General features: G+C 37.8%; 1 protein-coding gene across 1 annotated transcript; it reads left to right on the plus strand.

Moving 5' to 3' along the window:
* Positions 1-16,332: 16,332 nt before the first annotated feature.
* On the plus strand, positions 16,333-17,600 carry LOC111908926 (putative clathrin assembly protein At4g40080). The gene has a single exon (XM_023904714.3). The coding sequence runs from the start codon at positions 16,409-16,411 to the stop codon at positions 17,444-17,446; it is 1,038 nt and encodes a 345-aa protein (XP_023760482.2). The 5' UTR covers positions 16,333-16,408; the 3' UTR covers positions 17,447-17,600.
* Positions 17,601-25,000: the final 7,400 nt, after the last annotated feature.

The raw sequence follows: 25,000 nt of genomic DNA on the forward strand, positions 1-25,000 counted from the left end.
AGCGGCAGAGGTTCCTTCATCAATCGATTCTTGAATCTCTTCAAGCTTGATTTGCCTCCCACTGTCTCCCTGGCTTATGAGTTCTTGCTCTCGGAACACCCCTCTCCTCGTAAAGAAGACAACATTGTCATTCGGCCTATAAAAGAGATATCCAAAGGATTTATGCGGGTAGCCGATGAAAATACATCGCTCACTACGAGGTTCGAGCGTGTCGTGAGTATCTCGTCTTATGAAAGCCTCGCAACCCCAAACCTTGATATGTGCCAACGAGGGAGCTTTCCCTGTCCACATTTCGTGAGGTGTTTTGGCAACCTTCTTAGTAGGGACTCGGTTAAGGATATGGGCGGCAGTCTCTAAGGCATACCCCCGGAATGAGATAGGTAGTGAAGCACGACTCATCATAGAACGAACCATGTCTAACAAGGTTCGATTACGCCTTTCTGCCACACCATTCAATTGTGGTGTCCTAGGTGGCGTCAATTGCGAAACTATTCCGCATTCCTTGAGATAGTCGTGGAATTCAAGACTTAGGTACTCTCCTCCTCGATCGGATCGAAGCATCTTGATTTTCCTGCCCAATTGATTCTCCACTTCATTTTTGAATTCTTTGAACTTTTCAAACGTTTCTGACTTCTGCTTGATTAAGTAAATATACCCATATCTACTATAATCATCGGTAAAAGTCACATAGAAGCGGTTCCCGTCCTTTGTGGTAGATCTAAAGGGTCCACATACATCGGTATGTATGAGGTCCAATAAAAACTCACCCCTTTCACATGTGCTAGTGAAGGGTGACTTGGTCATCTTTCCAAGTAAACAAGATTTGCATATGTCATCTTCCCTAAGGTCGAATGACTCCAACACTCCATCCTTTTTTGAGTTGGGCTATGCGCTTCTTGTTGACATGTCCAAGACGACAATGCCACAAGGATGCTCTATCCATACTATTGGAAGAATCCATACACAACACATCATTTCCTAGGTTATCTACAACCATAACAGTTTCATAAATTCCATTACAAGGCATTGCTTCAAAGTATATAACACCATTTAGATAAGCATAAATAGAACCATTCATATTATTAAATGAATATCTAAATCCTTGTTTAAACAACCCATGAAAAGAAATGATGTTTCGTGCCATATCTGGCGAGTAGCAACAATTATTTAAATCTAAATTCAATCCATTACTAAGCCCTAAAGAATACACTCCAATCTTGGTAACAGGCGACGATCTTCTGTTCCCCATGATTAGATTTATTCTTCCAAGCTCCACATCTCTACTTCTTCCTAGTCCCTGCAAATCAGAACAAATGTGGTAACCACATCCTGTGTCAAGAACCCAAGAAATAGTGTGGGATGAATTACTAGATTTAATTGTGTATATACCTGCAAAAGACGGCTTGATCTTTCCATCCTTGATGGCCTGCAGATATTCCGGGCAACTTCTCTTCCAATGCCCTATTTTGTGGCAATGATGACACTCTGCCTCCTTTGGGTTAGGTTTAGGTTTAGCAGGATCAACCTTGGTCCCACTAGAAGAGGAACCATCTCGGGACTTTCCCTTGCGGTGGCTCTTTGACGGAGCCTTCCTCTTTTTTCCCTTTCCCTGCCCTATAGCCACTACAGGAGCAGCGGACGGATCGGGAGTTTGTACAACAGACTTGCCCTTAAGGTTGCTCTCAGCAACCCTTAGGAGCCCTTGGAGCTTGATTAGGGTGACCTCTTCCTTGTTCATGTGGTAGGTCATCCTAAATTGGTTGTAACACAGAGGCAAGGAGTGAAGGACCATGTCGATAGCCAAGTCTTCCCCAAAGTCGACATTCAACTTGCGAAGACGATCAACATACCTTTGCATCTTTTTCAAGTGTACAGCTAGAGATTCTCCATTTCCCATTTTAGTAGTGATCATGTTAGTGAAGGTCTCGTAAGGCTCCTGCCTCGCGTTTGGATGGTATCTCTCCAATAAGTCTTGATGCATCTCGTACGGATACATGTCCTCATAGGACTTTTGGAATTCGGCGTTCATTGTGGCTATCATGATGCAATGAACCTTCGTTGCATCACGCTCATGAGTCTCAAAAGTAGTCATTTCAGCCGGAGTAGCGATTTCTGGATTGATCTTTTCAAGCTTCTCGTCAAGGACATACTCCTTGTCCTCGTAGCGAGCAATCGCGCGAATGTATCTTATCCATTCGCTAAAGTTCGTTCCATCGAAAGTCACCTTTTGGAAAGGGCTCATCAATGTGAACGAGCTAGCAGCAACGTTCTTTGCGTTCGACATCTACAAATAGAAAAGACAAATTTTGATTAGAATTTAATCCCTAATTATCACCCAATATGAAAAATTAGGGCTAGGATCCAACAACATTATTTACATATTCGAAAAGGGATGCCGTAATCCAACATGCAAACAATTCGAAGGTAAGTGAATGACGATTCACTAATTCTCCGTCACAAAACATAACTTTAAGTTTTATTTAGAATTCCTAGATTTCGATGAGATTCATTGAACTTTTCAATGGCATGTTTAAATCTCGATATGCCCCTCTCGTTTGTGATTGGGATGTCGAGGATCACAAAGTGGGTGTGAAAAACCATGCAAATCTACACGGTGCCTTCATTGTTACAATCACTTATTCGATGTGCCGGTAAACTACACCTGCTCCACCGAACTGTGATAAACAATGAATCACCCTTTGCCACCTTTGCTTAGAACCAATTAGTGTGCCGGTAAACCACACACGCTCCACTAACTTCTTAGCAAGGGTGCAAAGTGTAATTTCATGGGTTTGCATCAATTCACTTTTCCTAAAGTAACTAGGATTGGGAATTTGAAAAACATGTAGTTACTTTGTATTTCAATATTATACTTTTAATGAGGAGATAGGGTTGCCCTATCCTACCCGTTCGGCTAACGACCCTCCACCGATCAAGCAAGCGGTGGGTGTGAGTGTACACCCATTAAGCGCCATTTTATAGGCAGCAACCTTATAGACCGGCTTCGTGAATGAGGCCTACTAACGGTAAGACTAGCATTTTAATTATACATATATATATATATATATATATATATATATATATATATATATATATATATATATTAAGCTTGTAATCATATAGTAGTGTAGGGTTGAATTTTAAACTTGTAAAATTCTAGGGTTTGAAATTTAAATTGTCTAAATTAAACTTTTAATCACAAAACTTAAATTTCAAAACTTGAGGACAAGTTTTAAACTTTTCAAAACATAAGGGATCAAATAACAAATAATTTAAATTAACCATTTAATCTCATAACTATCCATATTTGATTTATTTACATGTTTCTTGCAAAACAATTTACCAATTCAAATTAAAATAATCAATTTATATCATATAAGGAAATTATTATTCAACTAATTGGTAAATATCTTTTGTTAGGTCAAGAATATACTCACATATATGCTAAAATTCGAATTTTATTGACCCATAAAGATTAAGGCAAGTTACCATAAGAAAAACAACAAGAAATCCCGAAACAAGCTCCTTATGACGCTCGAACTCGCCGAGTACCACAATGGACTCGCCGAGTTGAAGCCTACTCGGCGAGTCCACTATGGAACTCGCCGAGTTCATCAGGCAGAGGGACAAAATTGAATTTTGCACTCAACAAGCAATCAACCAATGCATCAATTCAATAGAAACCCATCAAGGCTCTGATACCACTAATGGGTTTGAGCCATAAGAGCTTTCCTATGTGCACATACAAACCCTAATGCTTAGATCTAGGTTTCTCTAATTGAACATGCAATGTATCCAAGACTTCTATTGATAGATCTAGTGTAAACATTCCAATCATAACATAAGAAATTAGATCTAAAGGAATACCTTGAGTTGCTTGCTTGAATCTTCTTGTATTTGGAGCCTAGAGTCACAATTGTCACTCCTCTAATGGCTTACAAACACCAACTAGCAAGAGGATGATAATAGAGAGAGAGAGAGAGGAGGGTGAGAAATCGGCTAGGGTTACTCCAATAACAAAGGTGCCAATTTCCTCAACCCCATGGGTCTTTATATACTAGTGAGCCTCCTAGGGTTTCACCCTTAAAACCCTAATTGGATAACTTAGGCCCTAAGCAATCCAATATCCTTATTGATAAGCCTTTGGACGATTTCTAGGCTCTTCCAACCCCTAAAATCGTCCACCCTCTTATTCATAAGGAATCACAGCCCAAAATACAACTATCATACAATTGACAGTTTATGTCCCTTTATTTAATTAATCTCCTTAAGTCACCAAATTAATTCATAATTAATTCATGACTTATTTTAATCAAATAACAATATTATTATTCTTTATATTATTCTCATAATATATTAATAATATTTCTTCTTTCATTATAAATCATCCTGTCAAGTTGCTATGGTGAAGGCAACCTAAAAGGACAATACTCAACCGGGTCAAATACTTACCAAATATAGTTATAGCCTTAGACACTAATCCAACAGATAATTTGTATTCTCAGGAAACTAGTAGACAGGTACGCACTCAGGGATTCAGAAGATGGAGCATATAGCTTCATGTCTTTGATTTGTTATTTACTTTTGGAGTAAATATTTTGTGGATCGAATACATGTAAACACTTTAATATTTATACAATAGTTGTGGTTGTTTGTTTTACTATTATACATTTGTTGTGATACTAAGCATGACGTCCTCCACCCCCGAACGTTTCCGCCGTTCTGGTTTGGTAGTATGACATATTGGTATCAGAGTATTGTTTATATTGAACTAAGTATATCAACCTATAAAAGATATACAACTATAAATACCATGTGGCGAAGTGCTCTAACTAAAAGTATAATTTTAAAATATAGCAATAATTTTATGAAAGGATACATACCCGTATATATATATATATATATATATATATATATATATATATATATATATATATATATATATATATATATATATATATATATATATATATATATTCCTTTTAGAACAAGTATCACAACAAGAACGAAACAAAAGTATTTAAAGGTTGGACACTGCGGTCAAACCTGGACAGTTATGTAATCATATCTGGGATCAATATAGCCTGATCAACTATATTTATTTGAGATATGACCAACATGTGTTTGGGAGTGATGTGGTGTTGCAACAGACTTAAATCTTACCGAACTCTTTATACGAAGGATTTGAAGAGCAGAACATAAAAGTTAAAATAATACAGGAGTATTTTATGATACTATAAGATCACAACAAGTTTATAACTTACCAAGTTCATACCATTAAAATACTATAGGAGTATTTTAGGCACTATAAATAACATATGTGAAAAATTAAAAAGACCTTTACTGGTAGGTCTATAATTCCGGAGTGTATACTTCCAAGGTTTTATATAATTGAGATTTTATAGAGTTAGAATCTGTGATCTATGCTTTACTTCCTATTCTTTGTTTGGTTGTGGTTTTAGAGTAGGATCACTTATTCAAAGGTCTATTTAATCTTAAATGATATACAACTTGTGTATACTGCACAATTATAGGAGGACTCAATAAGGATCACCCATAATTATTCACTTAATCTCATAGATTCTTTATACACTTACATTCTCGCACGACAAACCTAGATAGATGTGACCACTCCATCATAAGCAGTCAACAGAGAAGTCAAGGAGGATCCAAAAGAGAATCATGCAGAAGATTTCAAGAAGGGATTGGCCAAAGAAACCGAACGTCCTATGCATCACACCAATAACTAATAACCTAAAATGACTTAGTGAGCTAGTGAAAACACTACTCACACTATGTGTTAGGATTATTTCATCTTTCGTAACAACTGGTGTCAGTCATTCAAATTCATAGAGATTCATTCAAGAGTAGTCTCTACTGATTGATAAAATCTATTTTATATAGACTCCCATTATGAATTGTTTTTTCAAAACCTTATGAAAGTCAGAATCGGATGCACTCAGAACTAGGATAACTTAGTCAGTCAGCGTACGACTTAGACTTATTGCCATTTCACTTTGTATTCATTTTAGCAAAAGATGCCTCGCGGTATACCTTCAAGGAGCATAGTCAATAACACAACAGAGAACCCACCACCACAACTCGATCCTGCTATTTTCCAAGCAGCAGTAACAGCCACAACAACAGTTGCCGTAGCTCAAATTCGGGCAAGTGGTACCAGTGGATTTGGTAGCGGTACCCACCTATCTAACCCCATAGTTACACACAGACACCCATGGGAGTGTTCGTATAAGGACTTCATGAACTGCAAACCCAAATCCTTTAATGGAATTGGGGGAGTCATCACTCTAATGCGGTGGTTCAAGAATATAGATTTAATTTTCGAAATCTTTCTGTGCCCAGAAGGGAGCAAAGTGAAGTTTGCTTCCTGCACCTTCTCCGACAGAGCCCTAACATGGTGGAATAGCCATGTTAAGTCACTGAACCTATCAGTGACTAACTCAATGGATTGGGAGAACCTAAAAGAGATGATGAGAGAAGAATACTGCCCAAGAGGCGAAATTCAAAAGTTGGAGCAAGAGCTATGGGATCATACCATGGTTGGATTAGATATAGTAGCCTACACTGATAGGTTTAGTGACCTAGCAGCGCTATGCCCCGGGATGGTTACCCCGGAGAGTAAGAAGATGGAAAGGTGCATCTGGGGGTTATCTTCCCCGATTTAAAGGGATGTATTGTCTTCTAACAAAACTACCTTCAATAGCGCCAAACGCCTGGCCCATCGACTCATTAACCATGGAGTCCACCATGGCGTGGTGATCCCTGTTCCTGATCCAGTAAAGGGAGGGGACTATAAACGAAAGTCGGGGAACAAGAGGAAGGAGCGAATAACACAGGAACCCCACGCAGGAGCAACAAGTGGTTACTGCATAATCCGCCACAACACCTGCCATTCTAGCACCTGTTAGTCGATATGCTGGAACTCTCCCGAAGTGTGGTAAGTGTAGCTACCACCATACCAGAGTATGCCGGGAAACGCAGTGCATGAATTGCCACGGGAAGGGGTACACTGCTCGTTTCTACAGGGTGCCGGTACAACCGATCTCCCAAGTCCCAGGAGTAGAAGTAAACCAGGCCTGCTATGGCTGTAGCGAGACTGGGCACCACAAGAGGGACTGACCGATAGCAAAGAACTCAGGCGCATATGGACGAATTCTGATGATCACTATATGAGAAGCTGTCCCAGAACCACCAACGAACAGTGGTACGTCTTCTAAATAAAAATTACTTTAAAAGATTTAAGTTTATATTAATATTAATATTAAAACTTGGGGAAATTTTAAAAGTAATTGTAAATTATTAACTCGTCTGAACAAGTCACAACCTTCATGAGAACACTAAAGATCCATTTAGGTGGGCTATGATGGCTTAGTATGTACATCAAGGTTGTGCATAAGCTAAGGTTTTGCGGACTTAGAGTGGGTGATTCCTCTTTATTTCCTATTCCTTGTCTGGTTGTTGATTTAGGGTAGAGTCACTTAGTCGACCGTCTTATTCATCTTAATTATACATAACTTGTATATACCAAAGCGATCATAGAGGTACCGAGGAGGATCATAATATAAAGTATAGACATTAGTTATCAAAGAACTTTCACTGTTAGTACTTGCTTAGCACGGTACGATTTATGGTAGTGGTAATATCAAGGAGAAAACTGAATGCACTAGAAAAGCTACACATAATACATTGTCGAGTACACTCGGGATACACAATCGTATAACAAACGTTTCTTTCAAATTAGCCTAACATTTGCCTCTATAAGGAGTTCCAACGTTGTCATTCGTCACGGATTAGCATGGTCCTCACCCTACCAATTTCATGTGATCTGAAAAATTTTCGCCGTAACCGACCGACTAATGAAACCCTCATCACTCGTAACGAAAACCCAACACAAACCTCAGAATTGTCTCCCTCATAATCTAAACCCTGAAGTACTCATGCAAGGAGTACGTTGCCCTTCGAAACCTTGCAGATGTATACTCAACAAACCTTCCAGAACTACCACTCGTCCAGCAGGTCAAGTTCGAGCACAGAGGCTAAGGACGAATACGGTTAACCTATCATTACTAAGTGTATACGTGGGAGTAGTATATAATCAAGATTCTGCAGACTGAGAATGTGTGCTTCAACCCAATCTCCTGTTCCTTGTCTAGTTATGGACGTGGGAAGAGTCGAACATCTAATTGTCTTACTAATCTTAATTATATACGACTTGTATACACAATGTAATGATAGATGGACCAGGTATGAATCCTATCATGAACTTAAGGGCAAAGTTGCCCAAGCCTATGAGAGAGTATTCTGCCATTCATAGGAGCACGACCCCAAGAGTAATCCTGAGAAAGCTAATTTCGGGACGAAATTCTCTCTAACGTGGGGATGATGTCACAGCCCGAAAAAATTTTATTCTTAAAAGTCAACGGTGGTCAAACTTATTTCTTCCATCTATCTTAAATTAGATGGATTATTGGTTTACAAGATCTGATGCCTTGTATAGTTGGAAGGGAAAAAGCCTTAGGAACAGAGAGCCTTCAGATTAACCACTAAGGCTTCGCAGCCATGAAAGGAGCCAAGAACTTCGGACTGTGAACCACCAAGCCGTGAACCTACAAAGTCGTGAAGACCTTCGGACCGTGAACCCTCGGTTCACGGCCGTGAACTCCTCGACCGCAATCACTTCGCTATGTATAAGTGTTTGATGCATTTTATCTTCATTTCTTTTTCTCTTGGCCACAAACAACCCATTCTCTCTCAAGTATCATCCTCAAGAACACCATCTTTCACTCTTAAACACCATTTTTCCTTGATAATCCTTAGAAGCTTTCTAGGATCTTCAAACACTTTACAAAACACCAAGATCTTCAAGTGTTCTTTAGTTGGGTCGTGAACCATTCATCAAATTGGGTCGTGAACACCTCAAGCCCAGCCGTGAACACCCTTTCAGCCTCCTAACTTGCTTGTAGCACTCCTTTGGTGAGTTATTCTTGCATCCTAGGTTGTTTCCCAATCGCCTTTGTAGTTAGATTCACTAATTTCATGCCTATATGTATCATTATATGTCGTTTAGGACTCGTTTGTGCCTCATGACTTCATTCGTGGAACTTATCATCCTCACTGGAATCTCCAATTAAATCACCCACATAAGGTGAGTTCATACCCCCCATATCTTTTCCAACTTTTTAAATGTTTTTATGGGGGGGGGGGGGATACAAGTATAACACAAGAAAAGTTGTGTTTTTAAAATATAAATTGCTTATTATGTCTTTGTACCAATGAATTGTATTTAGAACATGAAACTTTAAATTGAGCATAGAAATGAGCTTATACACTTTAATAAGGTTAGCTTAAGGAACTAAAGGATCTTCTTATAAACTTATCTGTTAATTATAAAAACAGTTTTCCGCATTATTACTTGTAAACTCGTTAATCTAGCTTATGAGACATATCTTCGGTACTTACATAAGTACAACAGAAGTCTACCCTTACGACAAGAGTTTCCTGAACGGAGAGCGTAAGTTTGTGTATAGATCTATACGGGGTTGACAATCCCGCACCTCGGTGTTAGATAGAGCCAGACCGGCAGGTCTGCGGGTGACAAAAGTCATATTCTTTTCGACGTCTACAATACGTCGTGGTTAACCGGTCCAATTAGTATGGTTGTAAAACTCACAATAGATATAAACGATACATTTATATTGTAATATACTTTTGATGAACGAATCTCAATGGATAATAACTATGTCATTATCCAATGTATACTTTAGGGTTAGATAAAACTGAAGTCCGATAGACAGTGGAATGTGTGTTTTCTGCCTTACTTCCCGTTCCTTGTTTGATTGTGGGCTTAGGGCAGATTCACCCATTCAACTGTCTGTTCGATCTCGGTTATATACAACTCGTATGTATTAGGTAATCATAGGAGGGTAGTATTGTGTATCAGGTATCCAGAAGAACCAAGTCTTTATTCAGTTTAACATATGAATAAAACTAGACATCATTGTAGCAAGTATATGGAGTATACTTGTGCTTTTCAAACTTAGAACAACATAGGCATCCATTCAGTTTTATAGAAAATATAGGAATTCTATGGTAAACATCATTCTTTTAAGGTAAACAGTTTTTGATGGATCTTTCTGAAAACAATAACATTTATTATAGAAATTAGTTTTTCACAATTAAGTTAGTGAAACTAGAAACTTATATGTAAAAGGGTTTAATACGCATTATTAAACTAGTATAACATAAAGGACCTTAAATTGGTAAATTGTATAATACCTGAGGTTATATATCAGGGTTATATATAATTAATATCCGATAGGCAGTAGAATGTGTGGCTTCCGCCTCACTTCCTTTTCCTTGTTTGGTTGTGGGCTTAGGGCAGATTCACGCATTTAATTGTCCGTTCAATATTAGATTATATATAGCTTGTATAAACTCAGTGATTATAGAAATAACTATTATGGTTACCATTTTTACTAAAGGAAATATATGATTTCCTTAAGGAATGTTTTCTTCAAATATAAAAGAACTATTACAGGTAACTTCGTAAGTACCAAATGAATATGCCAGGGTTGTATACAGTGAAGGTCTAACAAACAATGGGGTGTGTGACTTCCGCCTCATTTCCTGTTCCTTGTTTGGTTGTGGGCTTTGGGGCAGATTCACACAATTTATTGTTTGTTTACTCTAAATTGTATATAACTTGTATCCATTTAGTACTCATAGAAGGAATTGTAGAGTCATTTTACTTATGATTCATCAACTCAGAAAATATTGGATTTTCTATAGGAACATGCGAACTTTTCTAAAAAGAACTTAGAGTATACTTATTATAACAAAAATTCTTATGAACTCACCAAATTAAATGCTGATCTACTCTTTCAAAATAACTTGTATTCTCAGGAAACTAGTAGACATGTACGCACTCAAGGATTCAGAAGATGGAGCATATAACTTCATGTCTTTGATTTGTTATTTACTTTTGGAGTAAATCTTTTGTGGATCGAATACATGTAAACACTTTAATATTTATACAATGGTTGTGGTTGCTTATTTTACTATTCTACATTTGTTGTGATACTGAGCATGGCGTCTTTCGCCCCCGAACGTTTCCGCCGTTCCGGTTTGGGGGTGTCGCAATTACCACCAGAAAACTAACCGCCACCACCCACTGGCAGAAAATCAACCACAATCCACCATTATCACCAATACCAACACCACCAGATCACCTCAGTGTCACCGCCACCCACTTCCAGAAGAAAACTAACCAACATGGACATTACTGCCACCAGAACCTCTAACCACCACACTACCCTCACCACCATCACAAATGAAACTGTCCAGGAAATTGAACATTAATGTCATCACCACCAACAAATGGAAATGCTAAATCTAAACACAAAACGAACATCGCTAGAAGTTATAAGCAGCATTTATTACCTCTGGGGTGGAGAGATCTGTTAAGATGGTGACGTTAGACAACCACATGTATGTTGGGGTAGAGAGAGATCTTATGATGTATGAGGTGATTGTCACTAAAGATAGTAAGAGGTGGGAGAGACTGGATATATATGGTCGGTTCTAACATTAAAGACCGAAGGTAGAAAGTGGCATTAGAGAGGGTGGCCAACGACGGTTGCCTTATTGAAAATGAAGATGGCTTTGTTGGAAGTTGGAGGTTGAACAAGGAAAAATATGAGGCTTGAATGATAGGAAGAGGTGGTCTCCATATGCAAGATGCAAACGAAAATAGGGGAAGGGAGTAGGTGGTTTATGGCATAATTGAGGCGATTGATTCTAGTTGGCTAAAGAGAAAAAAGAACTATGTTGAATGTGAATGTATTACTGTTAAAATGCATTGTTAATGTTTAAACACATAAAATATCACTACTCGAATGCACTAAAAGATTGTATAGGGAAACAATTTCGTATCCACAAGGACACAACCTAAAGGTCAATGCCTCTTTGGTACAAGACATATGCTAGTAAAAAACATAAAATATAAAAGGAGAATTTCTGTTTTAAAATTAATAACTAAAAATTATAGTGAAACAACTTTAGGAAATTCAATAATTAAAAGGTGTTTTAGTTCTGCTACGAATATTCTAATGATGTAATTAATCCAAGCCCGGTTGTTTAAGATGTGTTCAATCTGAGATTGTACTGAAAACTACTAATAAGCTCTAGTGAGTTCTCTGTTTCATAATTAATTAACTAAAACAAGTTCTTCCGTTAATCATAACCTTTTACCAACTTAATTAAATAAACTCTTAATCAAATTAGAAAACAACATTATGAACAATATAAAATTACCAACAAGATTCAATACTTCTAACAAGCCCGAAAGCATAAAAATATATGATTTTCAGCTTATAACAAAATCAAATCCCAACATGGAGCTGATTTGTTACTTGTTACTTATTACAAGTTGATTACAATAATTACGGCTTTCAACAACTGATTAACTAGAATTATTTAGTAAACAATTTAACGGATCCATATAAAACGAATTAAAAATCAAACCATAATGAAGTACAAAACGGAAACTACTAAATAGAATTACAAATTAAAAACCAAATAGCATAAAAGTACAAGTCTTTACAGAACTATAAACTAGGGTTTTTAGTCGGACAAGGCTAAAAACAGTCTAAAACTAATAAAAAAATAAATTAAATGACAAAACTAAATTAATGGTTGGATCACAATCTTCAGGTCTTTGTATCTTGCATGTAAACGTTTGAAATGTTCGAAACGTTTGCAATTTATCTGATTTTGAATTTGATTGAACTCTGACTTAATCTGGAAGTCAGAAAGGGTATTTATAGGTAGCAGGTAGGGTATGATAAGGATTCAATTGTTTAAATGATCGTGTAACTCGAATAACGTGTTCACATAAAAAATGAAAATTCTAGAAAACACACTTGCTGGTTTTTAATAAAGTACGATGCTATTTAGGGACTTCATCAAAGTTACATGATCGTGTAACTTGGAGAAACACAAGCATTTATGATCGTGTAACTGGTTTGAAGTCTAAAAATTTGATTTTTCGGCTTTTTGGAATTTAGGCAAAGTTACACAATCATGTAAAAATTTGGCTGATCATGTAATGTAGTCGCAGATCTCAAATGGTCTCTAGAGTGGTCCAAAAATGTTTCGAAGTAACAACACGAATGTGTAAATTCATAAATGCATTATTCGGACACGAATTCTCCTGTTTCATCAAAATCAGAGTTGTAAAAATCCTAACTAAATCCCGATTATTCTCCAATTGATCCCTAGGCACTACCCAACCGACTAAAAGGCGCCTAGTGATTAATCCATGCCTACAAAATGAGCGAAAAATTAGAAAATGATGAAGTTTTAATACTTTAAAGAATATTATATCTCAATATAAACTATTTGATGAATAAATAGTGTTGTAGTAATCATATTAAACTATTTTGTTATGATATTAGTGGTATTTATGAACTTTTTTAAGATAGTACTCGTGTTTAATATTTTAAAATTCAACGAATCAGTAATTTATGCTCCCTGCTTAATCCCCTGACTAATCCCTGCCTAGCCAATTAATTGCTTAAGCCGAGTTCACTGATTAGCTAACTTTAAACATTTTTTACAACATTGATATAAATTAATCCAACTTCCAACTTCCTCAAGTGTTTTAGCTCCATTTAAATTCAAAAATGCATCGAAGTTGCTTCCAGAATACTGCTTCACTCGAAATACCTAAAAATGACATTAAAATAAGAAAACTACGAGAATTCTAGTGAAAAACATGAGTTGGCCATTAGTTACACTAATGCATATGGAAAAGCATAAAAAAAATGGTACAAAATGCTAATAAAACTAATAGAAAAGATGTATAAAATGATATCTAATAGTTATTGCTATTAATGTTTGTAGACCTTTAGTTTTTTTAGTATTACAGATTTGATCCCTTAAGACATAAGAAATAACAAATTTATAACTTTTTTAATTTAGGTCGAGGACAATCTTGTTATTTTACACCTATTTAATGGAGATCCATTCACGGTAACAACCTAGGGACCACCGACACAACTTTTGAAGCAACAAGCACGAGACATGTCAAAAATTACAAAGTTAGACTAAAATTACATATTTATGTAAGCCGTGTGGACAAAAAGTGTAACTTAATCTATTCAAAACTGTAAAAATGATCCTTATTGTTTGCAATTTTTTCTAGGTATTGGTCCAATTATCGAAATCATGAAAAATTTGGATGATCATTTTGAGCATGTTGTGATTTTGGTCCCTCCCAAAACTAAAATGACTAACTTGTCCTTATACATTTTTTCTTTCATTTTCTATAATCATTACCATTTTCTATAGGTTTGATCATGCTGATATGCTAAGTACATAATTCTTAAATGATGATGATGATATTAGAGTTGATGTGGATGATCTAGATAAAATAATTGGATGTCTTGGTTGATGTGGACTTGGAGGAAGATTTCATGACTTACGTAAGATTATGTTTCAAACATTGACAGTTTTGAATTTTGACTTTTTATATTACTTTTATATATGTTTTATGTTTATATATATATATATATATATATATATATATATATATATATATATATATATATATATATATATATATATATATATATATATTAATTATGCATGATATAAAAATACCGACATCCCACCAATATCCTACCGCGATAACCTATATCCTAAATATCGGCCCTTGACCGATATTTGATTTTGGACCGCTATAACTGCCTAGGGTCCAAACCATGAGAAATTTGGATAAATGATCATTTTGAGCAACTATCGTTGTGATTTTGGTCCCTCCCAAAACTAAAGTGACTAACTTGTTCTTATACATTTTTTTTCACTTTCTATTATGGTTACCATGTTCCGCCTCGCTAGAGTTCACTTCCAGTGACAATTGCGAACGAGATCAACAACGACCGACTCCCCTCACCCCCAACGTAAAACCCCCGATGAGAACCACCCAAAACCTTGCGCGAAAAGGATAAAAAAACAAGGTGATAAAATAATCATACGAACGGTATAATAAAGCCAATTTTACTCAAATATTTGCAACATGTAATGTCCTCTCACACATACTTCTTGTTAGAAAATCAAATGCTACAAAATAAAAGATTTCACTTCTGTCCTTAAAGGAATGTAAGGCCATGGTTTGCAACATATTTGAATACCTACTTAACAAAATATCTTTGAAATTATTTATAATAAACAATAGCATAAGATATTTGATAATTTGATCACAACATATACAATGGTTGGTATAAAAGATGAAGAAAACCATTTTATACATAAATATGAATTTCTTAAATTTTATAATAGTTTTTATGCAAACATATGAAAAGAATTATATTGATCATGACAATAAAAAAAATGGATAATGCCTTCAAATAGTAAAGAACTTTTAATTTTGTTCATATTTAATTACTGAATTATTTTCGCGTTTTATTTACTCATTAATTATTTGAAATTATTTACATTTTATGGTTATGATCAATTGTAAACAGTCATAAAGGTAAAATATAAACAATTTCAAATAATTCACAAATAAATCAAGCATGAAACAATATTCAGTGACTATAGTATAATTGTATATATGCTTACCGAATTTGTATAATTTAATAAAATGAAAGATATGCTAAGTTTTTATACATTTTTAATGTTGATTTAAAATATATCCATTTGTATAACATTAGCACTGATAGTTGATTAAATAAACCTTTTTATTTTTGAAACCTACATTTAAATTGTTATCATTTTTCTTAACAACATTATTACAAGGAACAGGAAAAGATAGTTGAATATTGAAAAGGTGTTGTGATAATGACGAATAATTAGGTTTATTTTAAAAGGTATTGAGTGTGATATTTGAAATACTTATTTAAAAATCCTTTATAAATTCGTTGATAACTTCTTAAAAACACATATTATAAACTACTTTTTGATTTTTCAAATATTACAACTTAAAAAAAACCTCGAAACTCGGAAAATAATTTGTGTGACAAACATAAACATAACATTACAACTTCAGTTGGATTCATTGGATTAAATTATACTATGTAATATTAAAAATCGAAAGACTAGGTGACTCCATTAACTAATAATTTAAATACCAATTTTGTAATACACTAAAGTCTTTGTTTGATTTGTCTTTTTCTGTTTTTTTTCTCCGTGTAATTTCGGTATCATGTCTTTGCTTAATAGCGTTTGAGGTTTGAACAATTCTCCACACTCACACATTTTTATTATTTAATATCCTATTATTCCATATATTTTATTATTTGAATAACTGAATGATACTTCTCCGAGCCACGCGACTATTTAACTAGAAATTTAAACACCCACAAAATAATTGCAAATTTGTACCCAAATGGGACAATCGAAGAAACTCAAAAATCTCCAATCAATTTTCAAAGACAAAGCAAAAATCATCAAAGCAACGTTCTCAATCACCAATCGTACGACCTCCTCCATCCAAATTGCCGTCCTCCGTGCCACCACTCGCTCAGCCCAATCGCCACCGCACGACCACCATGTCTCCACCCTCCTCTCCCTCGGCAACACCACACGCCACTCTGCTTCTGCATGTATATCTGCCATCCTACACCGCCTCCACCACCACCATCAACCAAACGTGTATGTAACACTCAAGGCTCTGTTGATCCTACACTACATGATTACCCGAGGTTCATTTTCTATCAAGGAACAACCATTGTTACAACCTATGTCCAACACGGGCTTTGAATCCCTTAACCTCTCAAGATTTATGGATAATACTGACATGCAATCGCGAGAGTTTGCAGTGTGGGCTCAATGGTACGCCAGTTTTTTAGAAAACAATCTGTCTACATCCACTATCCTAGGTTGTTTTCTTTCATCATCGAAGATGGAAATCGAGAAAAAGAAAGAAAAACTAAAATTCTCTTTGTACATGGATTTATTCAAAGAAATTGAAGCATTGGTTTTGATAATCGAAGAGATTTGTAAAGCACCAAATTCATTGAATTGTCAAACTAATGACATAGTTTATGAGGTAATGAGACTGGTAGGAGAAGATTATCGTATGATTCAATATCATATGATGATCCGACTCACCGAGTTGAGTGAGAGACTTCATAATCTTAGGACCAACGAGTTGACCGGGTTGACTCGGTGTTTGGAAAGATTAGAGGGTTGTAAAGGGAGATTGACCGAGTTGTTCATGAACCGGAAACGGAATGAATCGTTTTGGGAATTGGTAAGCGAGGTAATTTCAGAACTCATGAGGTTGAAGAAGTATGCAGAAATGAAATCAGTGAGTCGGAAAATGATCGAGTATGCTAGCGAGTCAACTGAGTTAAAAACGAGTCGATATTTCGGATTATTGCCATATGGAGAAAACAATTATTGGTTAACGTTGACCAGATAAATCTTACTTTTTCCTCCACTACCGCGTAATTAGCCGTGTGCAGTTTTTTCTTTCTTTCTTTTTTTTTTTTGCTTTTTGATATTTAAATTGTAAATTTTGCGTATTTTGATTTTTTCACCCGGGAAAGTAATACAGATCCATGTAAGGTTGAACATGTTGCAAGTGATTAAGTTTTTTCCAAAATAAAATACTTGTATTTTTTGGAACCTCGACCTTTACATTGCCTTCATCCAATTAATATATGAAATATCTAATAGCCTACATTCTTCTGTCGACATTCCTTCCATTTATTAATCGTAAATTGAATTTATTATCTTTATAGTAATAGGTTGATATGGATGGTACTGGACATAAATTCATATGATTTATATAATTATGGGAATTTAAGTATCCACGCCACTAACAATTTTTGTAAAATAATATAAAGAAGGAACATTAAAAAACATAACACTTTCTCTAAATTGTATTCAATATTTTGACAATCTTTTTTAAAAATAGTACAAATAATCTCTTAAGATGCTACTTGAAATTTGGTGATCGAATGAGTAACCTAATCCACAAGGAAGTGAATAAACCCGATTGATGATTTCGAATGATAACTATTTGTTATTTTGGCTTTTTGTGTATATTAATTCAGCCAAATAGTTGTTAGCGTGTTGATTAAAAAAATTGTATCTAGAGATTTGAATATAATCACCTAGGTCACATCGATCAAACCACATTAATTCGTTTGTCGTCTTTTCTTTTGTTTTAGGTTCGCTTGCATAACATAATCGTTAATATCGAAACTTTTGCCAAATATGAGACACATTATGAGTTTTGAAATTGCTTTTTATGACAAAAGTTAACTTTTTCAAAACCTTCTTTCACCGACAGTTGCGAATTATTGCAAACTATTGCAAAATTGTTTCGAAACTCTCTTACTTGCAAACTAAGTGTGTAAATGAATCTTCATATCAAAACACATGAGGTTCTGCTCATTATATAATGGAGATAATTACATATAACCCCTACAAAGAATACAAAGAGACATACAATAATTACATATAATGTACACAAAAATACAAAGAGACATACAAATAAATGTAGTCTAATATCCCCCCTCAAGTGACCAAGGCGCAACATTCGACGAAACTACTTAAACTGCTGACGATGCAGGCTTTTGGTGAAGATATCCGCAACCTGAAGCTTGGTTGGAACGAACATAGTAATAAGTTTGCTAGATGCAACGAGTTCACGAACAAAATGATAATCAAGGTCAATGTGTTTGGCACGTTTGTGAGCAACAGGATTCTGGGTGAGGAAGAGCGCACTCTGATTATCACAAATGAGGGTTGGTCGATCGGAAGTCAAAGCATGAAGCTCACGCAGAAGATGAGTAAGTCAAATAATCTCAGCAGCAGTGTTTGCCATGGCCCCATATTCAGATTTACAGCTGGAGCGAGAAACGGTCGGCGGTTTCTTAGCACTCCAAGATACAAGATTACACCCCCCCCCCCAAGGAATATTGAGTCGCCATAAGTGGAACGCCGGGTATCAAGACAACAAGCCCAATTTGCATCAGAGTAGCCCACAATAGAGGTGGACTTGGGCCAAGAAAAAGTGATACCAAAAGTGAGTGTTCCCTTCACATAACGAATAACACGCTTCACAGCTTGAAAGTGAGCAACAATCGTAGCAACAAGATATTGACTGACCTGATTCACAATATAGGCAATGTTCGGTCGAGTAATCGTCAGATACTGAAGTGCTCCGACCAACAAGCGATAGCGCATGGGGTCCTCATAAAGGGGACCATCACTAACAAGAGAGGCATTGGTGGCAAGGGGAGTCGTCATGGGCTTAGCGTCAAGTAGACCGGCACGAGAAACAATGTCATGAGCATATTTGGCCTGGCTAGGAAAGAGACCGTGTGGAAGCGATGTCGCCTCAAGGCCAAGGAAATAGCTCAAGCGCCCAAGATCTTTAATACGGAACTCAGCATGAAGCTTGGGAATAAAGGTTGACATAATGGAGGTGTCGGATCCAGTGAGGATAAGGTCATCCGCATACACCAACAAGTAAAGAATGCAGCGATCCTGGCGAAAAACAAATAAGATGGGTCAGCCCGACTACAAGAGAATCCATTATAACTAGAAAAGAGCTCAATCGATGAAACCACGCACGCGAGGCTTGCTTTAACCCATAGATAGCTTTGTTGAGCTTGCAAACATGATTAGGAAATTGAGTATCAACGAACCCTAGGGGTTGCTGCATATATACTGTATCAACCAACTTGCCATGTAAAAAGGCATTATTAACATCAAGTAGACGCAGTTGCCACCCATTAACAATGGCGAGAGAAAGAACAACAGGGATCGTGGCACCTTTGACAACAAGACTGAATGTATGCGAAAAATCAAGACCCGACACCTGACTAAAACCTTGGGCAACAAGACGAGCCTTGTGCAACTCAATAGAACCACCCGCCCGGTACTTAGTATGAAAAACCACCTACAACCAACAATATTAGAGTGAGGCGGGCTGTAACATCCATAAATTTTACACCAAATTTAAACTTTCCCAATCAAAAATAAAACCCAAATAGTGTTTGTTTACAAATTGTTTTTCAAATCATTATTCATCAGAGTGTTCCAAAAACAGATCATAAGAATAAGGAGCGGTACGGTCACGCCTTCGCCTTGCCACGATCTCCTGAAGTACCTGAAACAAAAACTAAAAACTATAAGCCCAAGGGCTTAGTGAGCTACCCCCAAAATACCAATACCACACTGAAATACCAAATCGGTAACAATCAATCAACAACATGCATACTGGGCCATCGACCTGATTGGACCGCCCTACAGAGCCTACAGTCTAACTGAATCCATAACGAGCCTTCGGCATGAAGGGACCGCCACATGGGCCTCCAGTCTCCCCGGACCGCTCATAGGGTATGTTGGCCTTCAGCACAAAGCAGGACCGCCTCAATCCAATCAATGAGCAACTAATCATGTGCGCACAACTAACATATACTGGCATACATAAGCATCAAACATACCAATTTCATGATCATAAATCATAGCAATCTCTCATAGCTAAAGCATCGACCTAGCAGGCCACTAATGTACCGATCCCTAAGGATCATAGAATCATAACATACTATCTATCCTGATTCCGATCTATCAGATCATAACCATATATAACATAACGATAACAACTAAAGGGCTGACCTTGCCGCCTTAGACCTTTTTGATATAGTGAGGTCAACTCACCTTGCAGATGTCGACACGGTAGATAAATCCCAACTCTCGGATCACTTGCCAAAGACTCCACCACCTATTACCATAGTACGAATAAACTCATAAGTCCTCAACCTCACCAGGTACTCCATAAACCAACTAGTCAATCCCTGGCCAAGTCAAAGTCCTCAGTCAAGGTCAACAGTCCATGTTGACCTTAACTCGCCGAGTACCCTCGGCTACTCGCCGAGTTCCTTGAAGTTCTTTCCCACTTGGCGAGTCACCGGGGTGACTCGTCGAGTTCCTACGATTTTCGATTGAAACCATAAGGCCACCCGTCGAGTTTCCGTCTTGCAACACGATAGATACACACACATTCATAACTTGGGGAAAACTCATCCGACTCGCCTAGTTGTTCATATAACTCGTCGAGTCTATGACAATCTTCATCGGACTCGCCGAGTTGTTCATCCAACTCGTCGAGTTCATGGCCATCTTCATATGACTCGCCAAGTTCCTTCAGTCCTTAAGCCAAACAGACTCATTTAAGCCATGCAATGGCTCCAAATTACAGATCCAAGCTTCTAGGGCATGCTTTTCACGTAAAGTTGCAGACTTTACGTGCATGCATGACTAAAAAGGCTCTTAATGCCAAATCTAAGCTCTTAATGGGGTTTTATGCACAAGGAGGGACTCATCCACGACCAAAACAGAAACTTTATGATTCTAGAACTTGAGAAGGGCCCAGATATGAAGTTACAACTTCAGATCTAGCCCATAGCTCACCAAATTGACTCCCAAAATCCATAAAACCCTAAATCTCAACAACAAAGAGATCTAGAAGAAAAAGGGGAGTAAAGATTGCAACTTGCTACCTCCAAAAGATGCTAGCTGAGGTAAGTTATGTTTCCCACACCTTCCTTGCTTCAACTCCTTTGTTCTTCAAGCTTTTCCCTCCTAGCCAACCTTCTTTCCAAGGCTTAAAACACACCAAAAAGAGTACCACACGAATTAGGGTTTCATTGAGCTCTCAAAGACTGTAAAGAGTCCAAAGGGGCTTAGGCCTCCTTAAATAGGGTGTAAAACCCCGAGATTTAGGGTTTCCTCTGCCAGCTCCTACTTGTCGAGTCCCTCCCTAGACTCGGCGAGTAGGTCACTAAACACGCGATCCCACCCCGCTGCTAATCGACGAGTAGGGCAACCAACTCGTCGAGTAGGACTTAAAACCAAAGAACCTTCTATTTAAATCTATACCTGAGAATCAGGGCGTTACACGGGTGAGGAACCAACGTCCAAGTATTATTGTGGTGCAACGCATGTATTTCAGAGCACATAGCATTACACCATTTAGGTTCACGCAAGGCAGTGACATGAGAAACCGGATCCGGAGAAGAGAGCACAACTGATAACAGACCAAAGGACCGAAGGTACGCAAGATCAACCCGATAATGTGGCTTAAAAATCCCCTCCTTAGCACGAGTGGTCATGGGATGTGATGACAGGGGGTCGGCAGGGGCACTTCGGGCTCAGGAGGGGCTGAAGCAGACTCGTTAGTGGGATCGGTGTCCGATTCAGGACCAAAAGATATGTCGGATGAAGAAGAGCGCTGCTTTCCAAGTCACAAAAATTGTTGACCAACACAGATGTTGTGCAACAAACTTGGAGTCTAATCATCGACAATCAAAGAAAAAGGTACTCGGCCACTTTATCACTGAAGTTTTGGACGGAGATTATAATAGAGTTTATCGGGGTAATGAAATTGTAAGGGACATCAATTCGAAATTTCCAATCAATATCTTATACCAACAGGCATGGCGGGCGAAACAATATGCGTTGTTGATGTTAAGAGGTACCAAATAGGAATCATTCACCAAACTACCAGCGTATCTGCACAACTTGTTCAAGCATAATCCACGAACTGTTACTTAGATAAGAACAGACGTTGAAGATCGATTTGAGTTTGTGTATATCGTGCTGGGTTGCTCGGTAAGCAGTGATAATTTTTTATAACAAATATAACATATGATTCTCAATTCCGGTGAGGGCCGTTTCGGCATCGAGATCAAGGGCGGGATCGATGGCTGCTGAGGGAGGCTCGGTGATCTCAGGTGCGATAGAAATGGGCTTCGGGCAAACTGCACATGAAGCGGTAGGCGGAGATAGGGCAACCAGCCTTGGAGGAGCCATAGGCGAGGAGGAGGGCATCGGGATACTTGAAATATCTCCAAAAAAACTCATGTAAAGGCAAAGAGGCCGTGGGAGTAATAAAGATGCGTGAGGAAACCGGTTCAAGACATTGATAGCCTTTATATTGCGGATGATAACCAATGAAGGTGCATGGTATACTCCGAGGAGAGAGTTTATGAGTTGCATAATCACACAAATAAGGATTCACACGAGATCCAAAAGGATGTAAAGTGTCATATTAGGGCACCCGATGAAACAACACCTCAAATGGCGACTTCATGTCAAGAACCATGGTGGGTAACCGATTAATAATAAACACGGCAGAGCTAAAAGCATGCACCCAATAAGAGGTAGAAATGTGACCGTGAAACATCATAGCGAGCCCGGTCTCCTCAATATGACGATGTTTCCGTTCAACCCGCCCATTTTGTTGTGGGGTATATGTGCATGATATTTTGTAAAAAATCCCATGTTTTTTAAAAAGAATTTTAACATTTTTGTTAAAAAAATTGGTACCCGATCACTGTGAAAGGTTTTACTTTTAGTGGAAAAATACGTTTCAACAAATGTAATAAACATCTCAAACACCATATAAAAGTCCGTTTTGGACTTAAGTGGATGAAGCCATGTGAACCGGGAAAAATCATCAACAAACGTCACGTAATAGCGATAAGAATCAACCGAAGTAACCGGAGATGGGCCCTAAAGGTCACAATGCAACAAATCTAAAACACAAGCGACATGTTTATCATTATTATAAAAGGGTAAGCGATGTGATTTCGCTAGTTGGCATGGCAAACATACAACCGGTTTAGGTAAAATAAAAGACACCAAAACAAGTGCAAGTTTATTTAACAAAGAAATTGTGTCAAATGACACATATCCCAAACAGGAATGCCATAACTCAAAAGAGGCCTTCGATCCATTCCGAGCAAAGAAAACGCCTCCAATTTATTAGGAAGAATGTAGAGCCCATGATCACATCATTCGCGAGCTAAAGCCTGCTTCGTTTCCCGGTCCTGAATTTCACAATAATATTTGGAGAAAAGAATATCCACGTCATTATCAAAAGTTAACTGGCTAATGGAGAGTAATTTTTTTGAGAGACAGGGAATCACTAACACATCCCGTAACCGAAGTCCATTAGTAAAAGAAGAATGTCCAATAGATAAAATAGGAAGAGTATTACCATTACCCAATTGAACTAAGCTATCAGCATTGAACGGTGCGGGTTGAGAAACTGATCCCGAGGAAGACACCATATGATCTGAGGCACCAGAATCAACATACCAATCTGGGTTGGGAGTATTATTAACATTACATTTCGCTAGAAAGGCTTTCACCAAGTCGGTGTCATTCACGGGGGACGAAGAGGCAAATGAGGACAATTGCGGGCACTGATTTGCATAATGGACATTGGTACGAAATAGTTGGCAATGAGGGGAACGACGCCCACGGCCACGACCACCGCGAGCGCCGCTACCACGAGGTGCCCCACAATCTCGCCCAACAGCCGATGAGGTACGCCCAAGAGGAGTCTCGACAGTGAAATCAACGAGAGGCGATGAGGAACCATGAAGCGAGGTAAGAAACATTTCATGCCCCTCGGATTGGGTAAGCAAATCACGGAAAAGGTGAGCATGACGGGACGCACAAATTGACACATAAAAGGATTAAAAAGAGCCACCAACACCACATAAAAATCAATGGCACTTGTCTGATTCATCAACCACGTGACCAATGGCCGCTAGTCGATCAAAAATAGCCTTAAAACGACGACCATAATCCGAAACAGAAGCGGTACCTTTAGAAAGGAGACGGAGTCGATCAGGAAGATTCTGAACACGCTCCATAGAAGAGTTTTCGTAGGCGGACTCGAGAGTTGTCCAAACTGCACGGGCAGTGGATAGACCCACCACCTCAGAAAATGCCTGTTCGGTGAGAGATGCTTGAAGCAAAATGAGGGAGCATTGGTTCGTAGCTTGCCACTCCGCAAACTCCGGGTTCATGGTGGTCTTCTTATCAACCGTAATAGATGATGGTGGGGCATTAGAAGAGCCGTCAACATGGCCAAGAAGTTGTTGATAGGAGAGGAGTGGGGTCATTTGATTCACCCATAGAAGGTAATTAGTGGAGGAGACACGGA

The sequence above is a fragment of the Lactuca sativa genome, chromosome 6 (assembly GCF_002870075.4).
Source record: "Lactuca sativa cultivar Salinas chromosome 6, Lsat_Salinas_v11, whole genome shotgun sequence".
Classification (NCBI taxonomy): Eukaryota; Viridiplantae; Streptophyta; class Magnoliopsida; order Asterales; family Asteraceae; genus Lactuca; species Lactuca sativa.

Coding starts and splice junctions, on each gene's coding strand:
- LOC111908926 (XM_023904714.3), top strand. CDS start 16,409: ATGGGACAATCGAAGAAACTCAAAAATCTCCAATCAATTTTCAAAGAC.